General features: G+C 37.8%; 1 protein-coding gene across 1 annotated transcript in view; it reads left to right on the top strand.

Annotated features, from left to right (window-relative positions):
* FMN1 (formin 1) overlaps positions 1-20,274 on the top strand; it is a gene marked incomplete at its 5' end in the record, with an annotated part of 398,703 nt that overhangs the window by 64,467 nt on the left and 313,962 nt on the right. The window contains one exon of the mRNA XM_079698811.1: positions 14,975-15,153. Coding sequence (XP_079554937.1) covers positions 14,975-15,153 — 179 coding nt within the window. The remainder of the gene's footprint in view (positions 1-14,974; positions 15,154-20,274) is intronic.

The raw sequence follows: 20,274 nt of genomic DNA, 5'->3' as shown, positions 1-20,274 counted from the left end.
ATGTTAGTGAGAACCCCTAAACAAGGAGGGGGCAGAAAGAGAAAAAGTTAATAGTATTAATTGAAAGAATAAATAGGAAGAATTCATCAATCTCTAGATATCCCAAGAGTATGTAAGAAAATACAGGTTTAGTCAAGATTCCCTGTTTACCTAATCGCAAGGTTATAAACTACACTGAGTCTTTCCCCATTCATTACCCATTTCAAGTTGTTCTTGCCTTTAGCCAGCATTTCAGTGGGTCTAAATTCCTCTGGTGTCTGAACCTTTATTTCTGAGGGGTCTCAACCTTCACCAGTCCAGCCTAGATAACATTATGAGAGTCTCCTGCTAACCTGGCCTCCAGATTCCTCTCATACCCACAGAATCCCCAACAATCCTATTTCCCTCTGATAGGATAAATCATGCTAGCTATTAATCAAAACCCCTGCCCCCCCTTTTTTTTTGCCTGTTCTTTTCCTGCTGGGAGGAGCTCAGACTAGCCCAGAGGAAATCTGTTTCCAATTCTGAGAGATGACTCCTGCCCCCGACCCCTGCCCAGTGCATTTGGCAATGAAACATCCTGAGCACCCAGACCACTGGTCCTACACTCATTTACTCTTAACCCTTCAGTTTCTAGTCCCCTGTACAGGCAGTGAGACAGATAGCATCATTTATTGATCACCAGAATAGAACATGGACTTCATGTTTTGGAGAGCTCCCCAGCTTACAAAGTGCTGGCTCACAGGGCACCTCCACTGTCTCTCAGAATCCTCGGAGAGGGTCAGTCTAACTCTGCTTAACACGGAAGCCATCACAGTGAGATTTCAACACTCTTGTTGTTTTTTCTTTTAGTGGAGCAAATACTAAGATTCAAAATAGCATTGGTTTAAAAATAGAAATAATTTTTTAAATTTCGGCAAAGAAAACGGCCTCAAATCCCTTCAGCAAAGTAACACCTTTATTAATCTACATCAAATTATCCAACTTTCCTTTACTGTTTTCTCCTTTCAGTTAATTCACACTATCCTTGATTCCATGGCAAATTATAGAACTATTTTAGAATACAGTTAGCTGGAAGACATTGCTGCAGGAGTGGTAATGGTAATGGTAATGTGCTGCTGCATATTACCAGCTTCCCGAGTAATTGTGTTTTCATTTCCTCTCGTTCTCAGTAGAACCATCTTGGGTACATCTCATGTTTTAATTGTGCTGCATTCTCTAATATATCATTTCCTCTAACCTCATACCAGGGTGGTCGTGGCTCTCCTTAGGAATTTTCTGCCTTGCTGTCATTGATAGACATGACTGTCATTTCAAATAAAGGAAGAGAAAATAAATGATTTGGTGCATCCCTTCATTAGCAACGAGTCACTGCAGTGCCTCAGGCTAATATTTTAAATGATGAATTGTGAACATTTGTCAAGAAAATCCACATCTATGTATGTAAATCATATGTAGACCCACAGTAAAAACCTTACACCTGAAATACTGGTCAGCACAATACAGTTCAGACTAATCCTCTTTGTTCTTGTGAAGCCATTATTGACAGTCTTGTGCTTATTTATAATTTCTCAGCAATGCTAGACTCAGAGGTTCCTATTCTATTATTTGTTTGGTGGAATCATTCCAGGGAATATTTATCATGAACTTGAGTGTATTGATAAGTTCTTCTGGGCTGAAAAATATCTGATGAACTCAATTCTATTCTTAGTATAGATTTAGCTCACTTTATGGATCAATTGCTTTCCTGAAAGATTTGCCTATGAAGTTAATTTCCTTCTAGTAAATTGATGTTTCTACTGACATGCATTTTAAATTGGAGCTGTGTTTTCTGGTAGACAGTAGCTCCAACACATAGTAAAATCACATTTGAGATTATAGCAGTCCCCTCATGGGGGAGAAAAAAAGGCAATTTTCAGATAGTGATAAAATGTAAAAACAAGTTATTAAATTGAAGATGATTAGGGTTAATTTTATGTTTGACTAAATGGATTCAAAGTATAAAGGAGAAGAAACCATGATAACTTAGCTGAACAAAACATTCTGAAAAGACCCTGTGTCCTCTAATACTTTATGGCAGGAAAACATGAAATTCTTTTTGGTGGCTTAGGTTTTGTTTGCTTTTTTCTCTTCTTTTTTTTCCTTTGGAGATATACTTGCTGAAGGGAGAATGAGAAACAACTGAAATATTTCAAAATGAATCAAATAGAATATGAGAACATATTATTGAACTGTTAATTTGAACTTGAAAGTGAACCCTTTGGAGAAATGAAGTTTCTTTTTGCCTTCCACAGGATCTAATTCAGCACCGAATAAAGAGTAATAACTCTAACAGCAAGGGTGTATATAGTGTTTATGGTATTTAGTTTCCCACTGTTTAAACTATAAATTATACTTTGATGGGCATCTTGTAATATATCTTTGTAATAGATCTTGAATAACAAAATGATTATTCTTCTAGGATAGAGTCACACAAGTCCATTTTTATTGGTTAAAGGGCAAAAACAGGGCTTCCCTGGTGGCGCAGTGGTTGAGAATCTGCCTGCCGATGCAGGGGACGTGGGTTCGTGCCCCGTCCGGGAAGATCCCACATGCCGTGGAGCGGCTGGGCCCGTGAGCTATGGCCGCTGAGCCTACGCGCCCGGAGCCTGTGCTCCACAACGGGAGAGGCCACAACAGTGAGAGGCCCACGTACTGCAAAAAAAAAAAAAAAAAAAAAAAAAAAAAAAAAAAAAAAGGGGGTAAGAACATATTTAACATTTTAGAATAGGTGTCAGCAAACTTTTTCTGTGAAGAGCCAAAGGGTAAATATTTTTGACTTTGTAGACCATAGGGTCTCTGTGGCTTCTTCCTCCTCCCCCTCTGCCTGTCCTTCCCTATTCCCCTCCTGATCCCCGCCCCCCGCCGCCGCCTCTTTCTCCTTTTTTCCCTCCTTCAAAAATGGAAAAAATGCAAAAACCATCCTTAGCTCACGGACTGTACAAAAACAGGCTGTGTGCTGTATCTGGCTGCTGGGCCATAGTTGTCAATCCCTGTTTCAGATATATATTGCCAAATAGCTTTTCAAGGATGTATACCAACTTATTCTCTCACCAGGAATCTTTGAGAGTATTTATTTCACAGTAGTTTCCTTGTATTGTTTTAATATTTATATGAGGACATTCATTCTAGATTATTTTTCAAAATGTGCAATTTTAACATTTATTACTGTTTCTTTGGTTGCGGAAGTTTAATACTCTAGGTCCAGTTCAAAATATTCCACTAAAGACATTCATTTGGGGCTTCCCTGGTGGCACAGTGGTTGAGAGCCCGCCTGCCGATGCAGGGGACGCGGGTTCGTGCCCCGGTCCGGGAGGATCCCACATGCCAAGGAGCGGCTGGGCCCGTGGGCCATGGCCGCTGGGCCTGCGCATCCAGAGCCTGTGCTCCGCAGCGGGAGAGGTCACAACAGTGAGAGGCCCGCGTACCGCAAAAAAAAAAAAAAAAAAAAAAAAAAAAGACATTCATTTGGTGAGGCACTGAAATCAAATAAATCCATTTCTAATGTGTGAGAACTTAAAATGGTCAGGAAGCACTCTCAGCTTCCTGTCTCATGAACCATGACTAAGTTCCCTAGTGGAAGCCTCCCTCCTCTGGTCACTAAGATCTCTGAACCCACCAAGCCCAAGGTTGCAAGGATAGGAAGTAAAAATTATGCAAGTGATTAATTAGGTGTAGTAGTGTGAGGGGGCCTCTCTCACTTCTACTTTTGGTCCGCAGACCTGTGTATTCTGGGAGAATGAGCACCAAATTTTTCCTTCTAGTTGTAAGCATATACTGTATCTTTGGGGTAATTGCAGAGATTTGTGACACCATCAGAGATTTGAAAGATGCAGGGATGGTGATTCATACCATACTCCCATTTAAATTCTCTTTTGGCTAGTGAGAAAACAGATGGCTTTCAGAGAATGTCTGTATTATTCTAAGCTTAATTACATGGGGATGCAAATTGCAAGCACTGTGTCAGATATGGTATACTTCCTGAGTATATCAGCACAGCCCCTGAGAGCTGATATGCATTTATTGATACAGAAATGCTTTATTTTCATACCAATCAATTCATCTTCATCTGGAAGGGACGGCAGTATACTTGTCACTGGCTTACTTTAATGTATGACAGTTTACCTTTTCTCTGTCATAAAATCGAAAGGAGTTTGATCATTTTGATAGCTCTTAAAATATTATACTGGCCTATTACATTGCTGCTATTATGCTAACTGGGTATGGGAAGCATCAGATAGCAAGTACCCCAAATGCCTTAATAATACAAAAGCATGCTAAAAGGTATGAAATAAACCCCATTCCTGATTCCAATTACTCTATCAGTCAGAGTCCTGGCAGAAAATAGGTGGTATATTCAAAAGGGTTTAAACTGAAAATAACTTAATGAATAGATTATGTCCAGACCAATTAAGAAAACCAGTGTGAGTTTGTGAGGTTCCCAGAAACTAGCAGCAGCAAAAAGTCATTACCAGCCCTAGGCCTGAAGGGGGAAAGGGCAGAGACAGTATTACAGGAAGCTGGCAAGAACTGGAGGTATGGAACAGGGCCAGGTGGCAAAGATACGGTTGCTAAAAAAGAAGCCACCTTTAAAAATCTTGATCCAGCAGGCCTGAAGTGACACAACCTCTTTCTTCTTTTGCTGTCCACTTTCTTGCTTTTTATGTGAGATGTTCTCCTCAGCTGTCTCATAGTCATTGGTTGTACATGCTTAAGGTCTGGAGATCAAAAAGCTTTTTGGAAGCTCTGAGTGCCCATGAAAGGATACTGGATTTGAGCTTCACTCTAGGATGATATGGGATAGCTGTTTATCAAGGAACCTCCAATATTACTATCTCCATGTTCTTTCTCTTAAGCTAGTCATGTTTCTCCTAGAATAATATTCCAGTACCTGCCTAGCCCTAGAAACTAACAGTTTTCTTGAAGCCTAGTGGGGTGAAAAAAGCTAAAACCTTAGCATTTAGCATTTAAGAAGCAGATGGTTACGCAGTTCTCTGTTTTCTGTGAGTTAACCATACATCAATTCTGCCTGATATCCCCCAGTCCAGAGAATAAATGTTAAGATGTTGACCAAAGTGGGAGAGGGGCAGTCACTTGTTGGTAAGTAAGGCTATAAATTGCCTTCTGATCACTGCTTTGGCTGCATCCCCAATATTTTCTAATTTCCCTTGTGATTCTTTGACCTATGAAGTTATTTTGAAGTATGGTGTCTAATTTCCAAATATTTGGGATTTTCCAGATAGCCTTCTGTTATTAGTATCTAATTTAATTCCACTGTGGTCAGTGAATATATATTTTGATTCTTTTAAATGTATTGCCTTATTTTATGGCCCAGTATGTGGACTGTTTTGGTAAATTCCATATGCACTTGAAAAGAAAATGTATACTGTAGTTATAGGATGGAGTATCTTATAAATATCAGTTAAGTAAAATCAGTGGCAGTGTTGTTTAATTCTTCTATATTCCTGTCAATTTCCTGTCAACCTGTCCTGTTAATTACTAAGAGAGGAGTGTTGAAATCTCCAAATTTAATTGTGAATATATATATATTTCTCAGTTCAGTTCTGATAGTTTTACTTTATGTATTTTGAAGTTCTATGGCTAGGTACAAAGAAATTTAGGACTGTTAATATCTTTTTTTGATGAACTGTCTCCTTTATCATTATAAAATTTCTCTCTTTATCCCTGGTAATATATCTTACTTTGAAGTTTATTTTTGTCTGATATTAATATAACTACTCAAGCTTTCTGTGATTAATGTTTGCATGATACAGCTTTTCCCATCCTTCTATTGTTAACCTATTTATAATTTTACATTTAAAATGAGTTTCTTATAGATAGCATATAGTTGAGTCTTGCTTTTTTTATCCAGTTTGATAAACTCTGGCATTAAATTGGAGAGTTTAAGTGATTTATATTTAATGTAGCTATCAGTGTGGTTGAGTTTTAGTCTACCTTCCGTTTTTTTGTTTCCCTTTTACATATCTTTCTGTCTTCTTTTGGATCAAGTACTTCTAGGATTCCACTTTGTGTCCATGTCCACTGTTGGAGATACCATTTTAAAAAACTGGTTGCTGTAGAGTTCATAATATGTAACTTTAATTTAACACAATCTATTTTAAATATTATTATGCCACTTCATATAAATGTATGACTCTTAAAACAGAATATTTCCATTTCTCTCTCTTAGATATTGTGCTGTTGTCAACATTTTATATCTACATATGTTATAAACCCCAGAATATATTATTTTGCTTAGTTAATTATATCTTTAAATAACTTCAATAATGAGAAAAACATCTTGTGTATTTACTCACATGTTTATCATTTTTGGTGTTTTCCAAATTTTCTTCTGATTTTTTCCCCCTTTGCCTGAAAAAATGTATTAACACTTCCTGTGGTCTAAGTCAGCTGGAGATAAATTGTCTAGGTTTTAATTTTCTGAAAAAGACTTTATTTTTCTTTCATCTTGGAAGATATTTTCACTGGATATAAAATTCTAGGTTGACTTTTTAAAAATCTCTTATCATTCAGCACTTTTTACCTTTCTTCACTTTAAAGTTGTCATTTCATTTTCTTAATGCTTGCATGTTTTGACAAGAAGTCTGTAATTATTCTTTTCTTTGGTTTTCTAAACATAATTTTTTTCTTTTTTACAATATTTTTCATCACTTGTTTTTAGCAATTTTACTTATTATGGTTTTCTTTTGTGTTTATCTACCTTTAGGTTCATAGAGCTTCTTTGATCTAGGGGCTTGTAATTTTTATCAAATTTGAAAAATTTTCAGCCAGTTTTTCTTTAAATATTTTTCTGTCTCTCTTAGACCCCTGCTTCTAATTTTCAATATATTAGACTGCTTGACAATGCCCCATAGGCCACTGGGGCCCTATTAATTATTTTCAGTCCAGAAATCACCTCTTAGCTGGAAACCAAGGCAATTTACGAGGCTCACTTCATTTGTTGTACCTCTTTCCAGGATTATAATACTGCGTTGTTTGCTATCAAATATCTAAAAATAGTTGTTTCCTATATTTTGTTTAGTTTTCAGTTGTTTATGACAGGAGGTTAATTCCAGGCTCTGGGTTCAGAACCTAATTCTCCTACTTACAGTTTGACCCTGGGCAAAGTTAATGTCTCTATTTCATTAGTTTTCTCATCTTTAATACTTTACACCTAACTTGCAGGACTATCCTGAAGATTCTTAGTAATATGTAACATATATAAAGTGTGTGATGCATAATAAATGTCCCATTTGTAGCATGTTACTTACCCTTAAGAAAATGAATTTGTGGAGAGAGAAAGTGATAATCAGGCCTCAGCTAAGGTTGTTGGGATAAAGTGCCAGGCTCCTCTTCAGTACTAATGCCTGGGGGAAGAAGGGAGATAGAAAAACTCTGTTGCCTATGTTGCCTAAGACACCTTGGCAGAAGGGTTCATTTTAAAAACTTGCTGTTTCTAGGATGCCACTACTTAGCTAGTCTGCTGAAGAACTCATCACTTCAGTTCCAAATCACTAAGTGGTCAAGGTAATCGCCAAACCTTTCTGGTTAGAAGGACAAAGGTCACTGATAGACAACTAGACCAGCCCCATTGGCTCTGTGAAGTCAACTGTTGGTCAAACAGCTGGGATGGGGCTAAGGCTCAGGTAGGAACTAACTCTGTAATATAGCAATTTCTCTCAGAATTTAATATTAGAAAAACCTTTGTCAGCCTGTAGAATCAGTGTTTCTTCCTTCTGATAATAGGGGTGAAATAACTAAATGCTCTTTCATTCTTGCTTTATAAGGACACTCAAAGCCATATTTTGTTCTTAATCTCTTAAATGTTTACCCTTAACATTGGCATATGTGCCTTCTTTTTTTCTTTGTATCAGTCTTGTTATGTATATTCATTTTTTGGTGAATTTCTTAAGATCATTTCTTTTTGGAAAGAGATTTTTAAAAAATTGTTTATTATATATTTTATTATTCAAGCCTTAGTATTTTGTACTGCCTTAGCTATTAATATAATTGGTAATTATGTCAAATCTCTTCAAGAGTTGGGTTCCCCATTGGTGCAACTATCCCCATAATAACTGGAACAATGTGACATGAAAAGAAAAAAAGGCTATTCAAATTTATTTATAGTGAATACTATAAGAAATGTTTTCATTCTTGTTCTTCAGTATTTTTTGTTAATAAGCAAGCATATTCCTCATGACCAAACTTACCAAAATGTGTTGATAACCTAGGCATTTGAAGTACCAATATCAATTTCTTCAGCATTTACTATCTGTGAATGGACAGAGGTTCTTAATGTCTCAGTGAACATTACAACCTTCCAGATCTGATCCTTTCTTGATCTTTTCTGCACCAAACCTTACTTAGGTGCACCTGCTCCTACCTTGTATCCTTTCTAAGGCAGAGTGACTCAGCAGCATTTGTGCTACTTTAAGTACATGCCCCTGTTTTCAGGTGTTAAAATATCCAGTATAACTATAGTCACAGTTCAGTTTCCTGGCTTGAGTACTATTTGCCTCTCATCTAACATTTGTATTCTTTATAGGAAAAGATCATGGAAAGAGGTTAATGTAATAATCATAAAAATAGATATTGATGTACCTCTTTAAAAAGCGATTTCATTTACAGCTATGCCTATAAATAGTTTCATTCATGCTCTAGGCTCCTGTGTTTGACCTTTGGGGAAGATGTGTCATAGGATGTCTATGAAGTTCCCTGAGGAGCTGTACTTTTTGGAGATGATCAGCCACTTACTGGGGGCTATTGCATTTGATGATGTGAATTCTATTTTTAGGACTTGAACAGATTTGGGATCTGCTGCACTGGAGTGCTGCTGTGAATTCTTATGAGCTTAATTTTTCTCCTCTGTATCTTCTTTGACAAGAAAATAGTCCTTAACATGAGTATGTGGTGTGTAATATGCCCTCACTGTAAACAGCTTTCTCTTTTTTTTACATACCCCGTCAATTCATCACACCCACTCCAGGAAAAGTTTTCTGGAGGAAAACAGTTTTGAGCACAGCTAAATATCAGGCATATTCTTATTATGTTCATTTTATTAATGAGGAAATGATTCAGGGAAGTTTAGTAATTCCACTAAGGTCAAACAATTAGTAAAGGTCACAGTTAGGAATCCATCCCACCTGTCAAATGGTTCACATCTCCTACTTCCTCAGGCCTCAATATTCCTATCTGGGAATTGGCAGTAATGTCCTTCTCTAAATAGCATGAAAGATTTCCCTGGAACCTGGATTTTCGTTCTGCCTTTGCCGCTAGCTGGGTATGTTGCAACTATCGCAATCTTCCTGGATTTCTGTTCCCTCAACTATAAAATGGGCAGTAGGTGGGGAGATACATAAGATCCTTGTAACTCTAAATTCTATTGTATTTTATTTGAATTTGCCCATCATTTTAGAAATTCAAATAACACTGCATTTGTTTGATGGAATTGAATGCTTTCTTCATAGGCTCTGACATTGACATGCCTACTCCCCCTGTCTGTCCTATTGCTGGATCTACCCACAGCCCTCCACACCTCTGTACACCTTCCACCTGTCTGTCCTTGCTCATAATTTCTCTCTCTACATACTTCTCACGAGGAGAGTTAGAGGCTGGGTTGGATAGATAAGATGTTTTCTCAGAGTTATAGCTACCTAGCTGGTTTAGTAACATTATATCATTAAATATCACAAAGAATGGAAATGGGGACGGTGGGATTGCTGAGGGTTGATCTCTAACTGACAGATAGCAGCCATGAGAATTTACTTTTGCCAAAGCTCTGTCTTCCTAGATATAGACATGAATAATTACACACAAGCACACACCCTCTTTACAAGTACTTAACAATGTCACTTTCCATTAGCTACACATCTAGATTGCTGTCTCTCTTGCTTGTAAGTACATGTTTGAATAACATAATGGAAGACAACCTGTCTCCCTTTACATATCAGTTCTGATATTCACAGTTGAGAAAACTTCACCTCTTTGGATTTAAGTCAGGTATGATGGATGGCCTTGAGAGCTACAGCATAGGAACAAAAACTCATGAGAGTTTCAGGCTGAGGGTTTTTTTTTTTCCCTCTTCTTCTTTTGGAGGCATAACACTCCATCACTGCTGTCAAGTGAGGGCTCAGTATGATGGGAAAATCAGAGAAGAAAGGCTGAAATCCACATAATTTTGTTCCTTAGGGACTTTTGTCCAAATCTGATTATATAGTATGTTTGCAAACTTCTCTTTGGAAGTTGGTGTGTGTGTGTGTGTGATAATTAAAGCAAGTGCCTGGTAAATAAGGTTATTATTTTTAATGAAATGTAGTTTGTGTGTGGATTGTGGTATGAATGAGGAAATGGGTATGCTGTGAATTTTCACCTGATTTTTTTCAAAACCTAATATAGTAAATAACTTTTTAGTACAAATTATAAAATAAAACTATTGTAGCCTTTAAGTGCTCTCAGGTTAAATGGTTTAAAGTTTTTATAGGTATAGTGTTTCTGGTGGGGGCAGATGATGGAGTATATAAGGCAGCTATTTGAACAAATAAAACCCAAATCTTGACGGCTCATAGCAAACATTTATTGTTCTCATTCATTGGTCTAAGAGTTGGCAAGGTTCACTTGATCTGATCTGGGCTCAGCTGTGTCTGGCTCCAGGCCGCAGGACTGGGTTTGGGTCTGCTCTATGTGTCTTAAGTCCAGGCTCCCTAGGACGTGCATGTCTTGTGGTGATGGTAGAAACACAAGGCAGGGTGTAAGATCACACAATACCTCTTAAGGTCTTGGCTCAGAACTGGCACACTGTCACACTGCCCACATTCAATTGGCCAAAGCCAGTCACAGGGCCAGATCCAACATCCATGGACCCAATGTCCATGGACCCGGGGAAATATACAACATCTGTGCCAGTGGGAGGAGCTACAAAGGCAACTGGAAAAGGCCTTTGGTGCATAATCACAATGTAGGAAGGAAGTGAAGACATGGGAACGATAAACCAATGTGCCTCAGGTAGGGAGACTTATTCCATTGGGGGAAGATGAGCTATGGAGACTGCCTCCAGTTTTAAATGGTACATCACCTTTCCTTTCTGTCTGCTTCCATTGTATTGATAATTGACAGCAAAATCCTAGTCTGATGTTGTAGGTTAGCATCAGGAAGTGCAGCTCATCTGGGAAAAGCACAGACTTTCAAAGTGGTCTTGAGGTAAGTTGCCCTTCCTGTACTGTGACTGTGCTGTATGTTGTATTAACAGGTGGTCAGCTGTGGAATTAACCTGTGTATGTATGTGTGGTCCATCAAGCTGTTGAAATGTTTTTGAGAAACAAAATAACTAATAAATATTCAAGAAAAATTAGATTTATAGTATAGGCACATGAAAGGGGAAGACATGATTAAGTTGATAAGACTGTTTTAAGCTTTCCATAAAATGTTCAATGAAAATCTAACACCTCAAAATCTATTTGCATCAGAAAATTAAATGACATTTGACTGTTCTGACAGAATAGACTTACCTAACTTCAGGTAATTTTTATCTCTCTTTATTAAATGTATTCAGTTGAAGAGAGCAGTGTGGCCACTACCTATTTTAATAGACATAGACATGTGCTTTATTTTTGACTGTTCAAAAAACTTGAGTTGGTATTATTAAAACTCTCCATTCAAAGACTTTTACTATATATACATATATATATGTATATGTAGTAAGAATACAAAAGAATATATATATTCTTTTTTATATTCTTTTATATTATGGTTTATCATAGGATATTGAATATAGTTCTCTGTGCTATACAGTAGGACCTTGTATATCCATTCTATACATAATAGCTTACATCTGCTAACCCCAACTTTCCACTCCTTTATGTATAGAATGGATACACAACAAGGTCCTACTGTATAGCACAGAGAACTATATTCAATATCCTATGATAAACCATAATGCAAAAGAATATAAAAAAAGAATGTATATATATGTATGTATATATACATGTTCGCTTTGCTGTACAGCAGAAATTAACACAACATTGTAAATCAACTATACTTCAATTAAAAAATTAATTTAAAAAGACTTACTTTATGAGTTTATGTCCTTTGTAATGGTGAATTTGTCCAGTGCCCTCACCTACTTCGTCAGACTTTTGAGAAGAACAGTTTTGTTACTTATTTCTGCCCTTGGTCTTTCCCGTCCTAACGATCCTTCCCCAAATTACTACGCATCATGGCTTTACCTTGCGTGTTTGCTTCATAGGGATATTGTCTGGTTAAAATTAGGTATTAGAAACTGATTCTTGAAAATTAAGACTACTTCTAAACTGAAGTGACTTTTCATCATTTCTAAACTTCACGTTGTCTTTCCTCTGCATAAAGTGAGCTGGATTGCATCCCACACCTGTTCATGCAGTGGTGGACAGCCACGGCAGGTGTGTGGGTACGTTTGCATGTGCGTCTGTATTTTATCTAAGGACACAAGATCCTTGTAATTGTGGGGCTTCACCACTCTCTTATACCTAAATGATGAACTTCTACTCGCCAGACAATGTGCCTTTGATGATCTAGATATCTTACCTTAGGTGTTATACAGCATGTTCTCTGTGATGTATGTAGCATGTTTTATGTTGTTTTATCAATCTGTGTAAACTGTACCCAAAGCCAGCAGCTATTCCGAAATAAAAGTGGAAAGTGGAGGGATTTAAAACGAGGGATGTGATTAGTAATTAATACATTTCTGAAGATGAGGTACCTGGTGAGAGTACACCATAAATTTTAAAAGGCTTATTTCCTCTTTTCTTGCCAAAGATAAATAGAAATGGTCTAAGAGGGAGGATGAGCTATATAAATGGAAGTTATCTGAACAGAAATATTCTAGGAGGGGGATAAGCTTTATAGATGGAAGTTAAGAGGGGTCCGAGCTTTAATCTCTTCATCTCTTAAAGCATGGCCAGCACTGCCCTCCTCTTGGGGTCGCCATGAAGTCACAGTGGAGGATAAGCACTTAGCAGTCTCCCTCCTCTCCGAGGTTCTTTAGGCATTAGTCCTTTTCTATGTCTTCTGAGCAGGAGTGGGGGCACTCTGTAGCACATGAGGCCCTAAACAAAAGCCCAGAAGAAAGTCTGTCTGGAGAAGAGTAGTTAGAAAGGGGCATATGGAAAAAATGAGGCCAAGTTCCTGAAAAGACCCTCATTCTAAGACATCTCACTTGGGTGAAGAAAGAGCCTGGTTGTAACCTTCTGGGGCCCATGTCTGCAGAGTTGATGCCCAAGGCCCTGGACCTTCATTTTCTCAGTGATCACAGCAAAGTGTTTTGTGGACAGCCTGCCAGAGGGCAACTGTAGAGATACTGTGACCTGCATCACCTTTCAACTTTAAAGTGTGATTAGAAACCAACCCACGGAACAGGCAAACAAAAAGCAAAACCTTGGCTGTTTTCAATTTTTCTTTCTTCTGAAATGCTACTCTAATATAAAGGAGAAGCGTGTTATCCCACAGTCCGTTTGTTAGCGGACTTACTCTCAGCTCAAGTTACTTGTAAGTCAGGTGTTCCACGTGGCGGAAGTCGTTGGCTGGTTTTGGGTCCCTGCCAAAGAGACACTATTACAAGGATTAGGTATAATAAACACCCTATCATATATCCAACAGTTATCTCTGTTGCAGAAGTGCACTGAGCCTAAACCCTTAACTTCTGCCTGGTTGCTTAATATTTTGCCAAGGTTGCTTACCAGGAATTAGAAAAGGTCTAGGAACCTGAGAGCTCTATGGGACTTTACAAGACCAGTGCTCTAACCCCTGAGCTATGGAGCCAACTGCTCTATGGGACTTTAGAGGTCATCTCATGGTTTCCAAACTATATTCAAGTGGAACGCTGGTGGCTTGCAACGTGTTTAACGGGTGTCCCTTTAAATGGATTCTGTGGTCATGTAAGTTTGGAAAACACTCTTATACAGAGCTAAGTTTCTTTAGTAAAGGACATCTCCAGGTCTTTAATATGCTAACATGAATCGTGGCTCTGGGGATATGACATGTAGCTTTTCTCACACTCACTTGACCACGAAGTCCTTTTATTGTAGAACAGGTACCGCCATCTTGAGAATGCCAGGCAGAGGCCATGGAATCTAGTCATTAAGAGCACGCCCTCTAGTGTTTAGCTGCCTGGGTTCAATTCCTGGCTTTACCATTTACTGATCTTATGATCTTGAGCAATTCGCTTCACTTCTTTGGACTTCAATTTCCCCAACTAAAATGGGGACGCTAACGATACCTATCTATAGAGTTCTTTTTAAAACCGAAGAACAGGGCTAAGAAGAGTGCCTGGCACATACTTGACTATTATCATCATAACATAGTTCAGATAAGGACTAGCCTGATGCCCTCATTCTGGAGATGAGAAAGTGAGTTCCAAGTAGTGTGTTCCAAGTAGTATACTCATGCAGTGTCACTCATTCAACACACTGACCAAGCTCCAGTATGCACTTGCATGCATCGTGCATGGCAATTCTATCCCCAGAAATGAAGATGAACTTGGGGCAGTTCCTGCCCTGGAAGAACACACACTAGTGACTTGGCTCAGGTGAGACCTTTTAGTAGTAAAGCCAACAGCCAACTTTACAGTAGTAAAGTCCAAGTCAGGACTCCTGACTTCCGTCCTGCAGCTCATTCCTCTGATTCTGTTCTGAAAGAGAATGATCTGTAGAGCCCGATGGGTAAGCAAGAAGAGGGAGCATGGAGTACAGCCAGTAGACATATTTTTTCAATTGGATATGAGGGCATATATTTGAATTCATTGTTAGTGTGAGACAGAAAAAGTAATCAAGAGAAACACTTTTGGAGAAAAGCAAACTCTAAAAATATTAACTAGAAAGGGAAGTAATGGGTGGTATGAAGTGGCCCAGGTAGGAGTCCCCAGATATGGCTGGCTTGATGTATTGGTCACCACTGTGTCACTAATGGTCTGCTCTGTTTGGTCTAGGCATCCCTTCTGAGGGCTTCCCCCGGGACTGCTTCAGTGAGCAGACAGCAGCTAAAGACCTTCCCAGCAGGGATGGAGGTGCATGGGTCCTGGCCTACAGAGCAGGACCAGCCTGTCCATTTCTGCTCCATGAAGAAAAAGAGAAGCCCAACAGAAGCAAATTGTACTTGGATCTCCATGTAAGTAGAAATCTTTGTGTTTGTGCTATGATTCTTTGCAATTGACCGAAGCTCACTTAATATGCATTTAATGTAAAGTGTGTTTGTAAAGCGGCTGAAGCTACATTTTGTGTGAGTGTCGTCTAAACATCAATCAGTTGCAGAAAACAGTTATATATCGGTGAGCTGAAATTTGTGCGCTAGAAAGTGACTGTGTTTACAGTTTATCTGAGCATTTACAGAGTACTCTGCTTACATCAGTTTGCTGCCTAAACCTCATTGTGGGAGAACCCATTTGCTGCTCTTAATATCATTTTTCTAAAAATTCGAGAACATGTGGTAGCTGACTGATAGGATCTGGATCCTCCAGTGAAATTCAAATAGCCTGTCTTCCACATTCCTAAACGTTTCTTTCTCTGCAGCTGCTCAAATAACAGGTGAACAATTTGGCAGGAAATCTGCGGAATAGAGGATGAGCCATTAGAAAAACAGCCTTCTCTTTCCCATTCATTCATGGATTCATTGACACAGAGGCCTTGACTGATCTGTACAAAGCAGTGGGCTGGGTTTTAGCTACTTCCACACCATAGGTGGCCTGATAGGATTGACCAGACTGTCACAATTGTCACCGCCCCTCCTCACCTCGCCATTTCCAGTCAGAGATGGGGGTGAGCATTAGGAATCTAACAGGCACTTTTCTTTTTTTTTTGCTCTATTAACTTTAATGCCTGTTGATAGTCTTGTGTCCCTGATTTCTTTGAATGACTTCCAATTCGTTATTTTCAAGCCTGAAAGTATGTTTTTGATGAGTGTGGCCTGTAAGGTTCATATGGGTAGCAATTTTCTCAAGCAACCAAGAGCAGAAGAATCTTGCACTTTTCAAAAACCATAGTCATTGTATGTCATTTTAGAAAAGCATTCGACATCTCAGTTATTGTAAAAGGAGGTTTAGAATGAAGCTGTAAGATGTAAAATCTACAGCCCTTCAAGAGATGAAATGGAAATTTGTAGTTTTTGTTTACATGCCTCTCCCGAAAAAGCAAACTGTGCATATTGAGATGTGCTCAAAGTAAGAAGTGTAACAGCGACATCTACCGTCCAGATTAAGTTGAGTTTGCCGCAGCAGGAGGCCTGGAGTGTCACAGTGCTGAAATGGATTTTGAAAGACCACTTTCTTTTTCTTCTGTGTTTTTAAAAAATTCTGGGTTTATGTGTTTTTTAGCACATTGACTAAACTATGTATTTCTGGTTTTCCTTTTACTCGGTGAATTAAATTATTTCCTAATTTTACTTTATTTCAGTTATAGAAATCATATACAATCCTTTTGCAAAATTTGAAATATGTAGTTAAATTGAAAGGAAAGTAATAACTCATAATCTCAGCAACCACAGACAACAACTGTAAAGTTTTGATAAATTTTCTTTCTATTTTTCACTGTGTATGACGGATTTTCAGCGAGGAACTTTTTTTTTTTAACTTATAAGCATAGGTTTTATATCCTTATTACTTTCTTTTTTTTTTTCTTTACCTATTACTTTTACATTGCTTGTCCATGTTGCTACAAATTCCTCCTGGATATATTTTCAGTGAATGAATAATGTTCCTCTACATTGTATCTCAAAATTTATTTAACCATTTCTCTGTTATTGGATGTTAAAATTTTTTTTTTTGGCCAAGGTCATGGCCAAAATGCAGGATCTTAGTTCCCTGACCAGCTATCGAACCTGTGCCCCCTGCAGTGGAAGTGCAGAGTCCTAATCACTGGACTGCCAGGGAATTCCCTAAAGTTGTTTTTTATTTTGGGATAGTACTACAATTTGGAAATAAATAGCACTACCACATAAATAATTTTTCTTATACCCCTCCCCTCCAATATTTAGGATAAACTTTGATTTATTGTCTATAAGTATTTTTAGGCTTTTGAAATATATCACATAAACAAGGTCTATTTCCTGAACCAGCCTTTAATGGTGTGTGTGTCTGTGTGTTTATGCACACGTATATAAATTATATATATTATATACAATATATGTATAACAAATATAATATTTATATATTACATATATATGATGTATAAATAATATATGTTTATATATAATTTACATAAATATACAATAAAATATATATAAATGTTTACATCTTTCTTAGTTTTCCATTAATTATAATTTTTAAAAACTGGGGTACTTTCTTTAGATTATTTTCTACATCAGTCGTTTTATAGCTTGGTCCCTAAGACTCCTCACCTGCAAGCCCTACCCCCTCTTCAGAAGCTACAATTTGTCTCCTGTGTTCTGAATATTGTTATTCTAAGATGTCTGCTTGGGAGGGTTCTACTGATTAGTAAAAGTTTGCATCCTGTTACTGATCACCACACCAGCTTGCAAGGACTTCTTTCCTCTGGGGGGCTGTGAACGCTAAGCTCAGGGAGACGTGTATCACTTTATGATACTTTGATCAGCCTTAAATGTTGGAGAGGACTGCTCGTTTTCAGTTTTGAACCTGATTTGCAGGGTCATCATTAAGAAGTTACTTTTCTTTTTTAACATCTTTATTGGAGTATAATTGCTTTACAATGGTGTGTTAATTTCTGCTGTATAACAAAGTGAATCTGCTACACATATACATATATCCTCATATCTCTTCCCTCTTGCGTCTCCTTCCCACCCTCCCTATCCCACCCCTCTAGGTGGTCACAAAGCATGGAGTTGATCTCCCTGTGCTATGCAGCTGCTTTCCACTAGCTATCTGTTTTATATTTGGTAGTGTATATATGTCCATGCCACTCTCTCACTTCGTCCCAGCTTACCCTTCCCCCTCCCTGTGTCCTCAAGTCCATTCTCTACGTCTGCGTCTTTATTCCTGTCCTGCTCAGAACTTTTTTTTTTTTTTTTGGTTCCATATATATGTATTAGCATATGGTATTTGTTTTTCTCTTTCTGACTTACTTCACTCTGTGTGACACACTCTAGGTCCATCCACCTCACTACAAATAACTCAATTTAGTTTCTTTTTATGGCTGAGTAATATTCCATTGTATATATGTGCCACATCTTCTTTATCGATTTATCTGTCAATTGACACTTAGGTTGCTTCCATGTCCTGGCTATTGCTGCAATGAACATTGTGGTACATGACTCTTTTTGAATTATGGTTTTCTCATGGTATATGCCCAGTAGTGGGATTGCTGGGTCATATGGTAGTTCTCTTTATAGTTTTTTAAGGAACCTTCATACTGTTCTCCATAGTGGCTGTATCAATTTACATTCCCACCAACGGTGCAAGAGGGTTCCCTTTTCTCCACACCCTCTCCAGCATTTATTGTTTGTAGATTTTTTGATGATGGCCATTCTGACTGGTGTGAGGTGATACCTCACTGTAGTTTTGATATGAACTTCTCTAATGATTAGTGATGGTGAGCATCTTTTCATGCATTTGTTGGCCATCTGTATGTCTTTTTAGGAGAAATGTCTGTTTAGGTCTTCTGTCCATTTTTGGATTGGGTTGTCTGTTTTTTTGATATTGAGCTGAATGAGCTCCTTGTAAATTTTGGAGATTAATCCTTTGTCAGTTGCTTCATTTGTAAATATTTTCTCCCATTCTGAGGGTTGTCTTTTCATCTTATTTATGTTTTCTGTTGCTGTGCAAAAGCTTTCAATTTTCATTAGGTCCCATTTGTTTATTTTAGCTTTTATTTCCATTTCTCTAGGAGATGGATCAAAAAGGATCTTGCTGTGATTTATGTCATAGAGTGTTCTGCCTATGCTTTACTCTAAGAGTTTGATAGTGTCTGGCCTTATATTTAGGTCTTTAATCCATTTTGAGTTGATTTTTGTGTATGGTGTTAGGGAGTGTTCTAATTTCATTCTTTTACATGTAGCTGTCCAGTTTTCCCAGCACCACTCATTGAAGAGGCTGTCCTTTTTCCATTGTATATTCTTGCCTCCTTTATCAAACAGAAGGTGACCATATGTGCATAGGTCTATCTCTGGGCTTTCTATCCTGTTCCATTGATCTGTATTTCTGTTTTTGTGCCAGTACCATGCTGTCTTGATTACTGTAGCTTTGTAGTATAGTGTGAAGTCAGGGAGCCTGATTCCTCCAGCTCCATTTTTCTTTCTCAAGGTTGCTTTGGCTATTCGGGGTCTTTGTGTTTCCATACAAAGTGTAAAACTTTTTCTTCTAGTTCTCTGAAAAATGCCATTGGTACTTTGACAGGGATTGCATTGAATCTGTAGATTGCTTTGGGTAGTATAGTCATTTTCACAATGTTGATTCTTCTAATCCAAGAACATGGTATATCTCTCCATCTGTTGGTATCATCTTTAATTTCTTTCATCAGTGTCTTATAGTTTTCTGCATACAGGTGTTTTGACTCCTTAGGTAGGTTTATTCCTAGGTATTTTATTCTTTTTGTTGCAGCTTTTAGTTTTATTGATCTTTGCTATCGTTTCCTTTATTTCTTTTTCTTTTATTTCTGATCTGATCTTTATGATTTCTTTCCTTCTGCTAACTTTGGGGGGGTCTTTTTGTTCTTCCTCTAATTGCTTTAGGTGTAAGTTTAGGTTGTTTATTTGAGATGTTTCTTGTTTCTTGAGGTAGGATTATATTGCTATAAACGTCCCTCTTATAGCTGCTTTTGCTGCATCCCATAGGTTTTGGGTCATTGTGTTTTCATTGTCATTTGTTTCTAGGTATTTTTTGATTTCCTCTTTGATTTCTTCAGTGATCTCTGGGTTATTAAGTAATGTATTGTTTAGCCTCCACCTGTTTGTATTTTTTTCAGTTTTTTTCCTGTAATTGATATCTAGTCTCATAGCGTTGTGGTCAGAAAAGATACTTGATACGATTTCAATTTTCTTAAATTTACCAAGGGTTGATTTGTGACCTAAGATATGATCTATCCTGGAGAATGTTCCTCATATGAGCCCTTGAGAAGAAGGTGTATTCTGTTGTTTTTGGATGGAATGTCCTATAAATATCAATTAAGTCCATCTTGTCTAATGTGTCATTTAAAGCATGTGTTTCCTTATTTATTTTCATTCTGGATGCTCTGTCCATTGATGAAAGTGGGGTGTTTAAGTCCCCTAATATGATTGTGTAACTGTCAATTTCCCCTTTTATGGCTGTTACATAGCATTTGC

This window comes from Hyperoodon ampullatus (genome assembly GCF_949752795.1).
Source record: "Hyperoodon ampullatus genome assembly, chromosome: 3".
Classification (NCBI taxonomy): domain Eukaryota; kingdom Metazoa; phylum Chordata; class Mammalia; order Artiodactyla; family Ziphiidae; genus Hyperoodon; species Hyperoodon ampullatus.
This window is presented reverse-complemented; position numbering and strand designations above follow the sequence as displayed.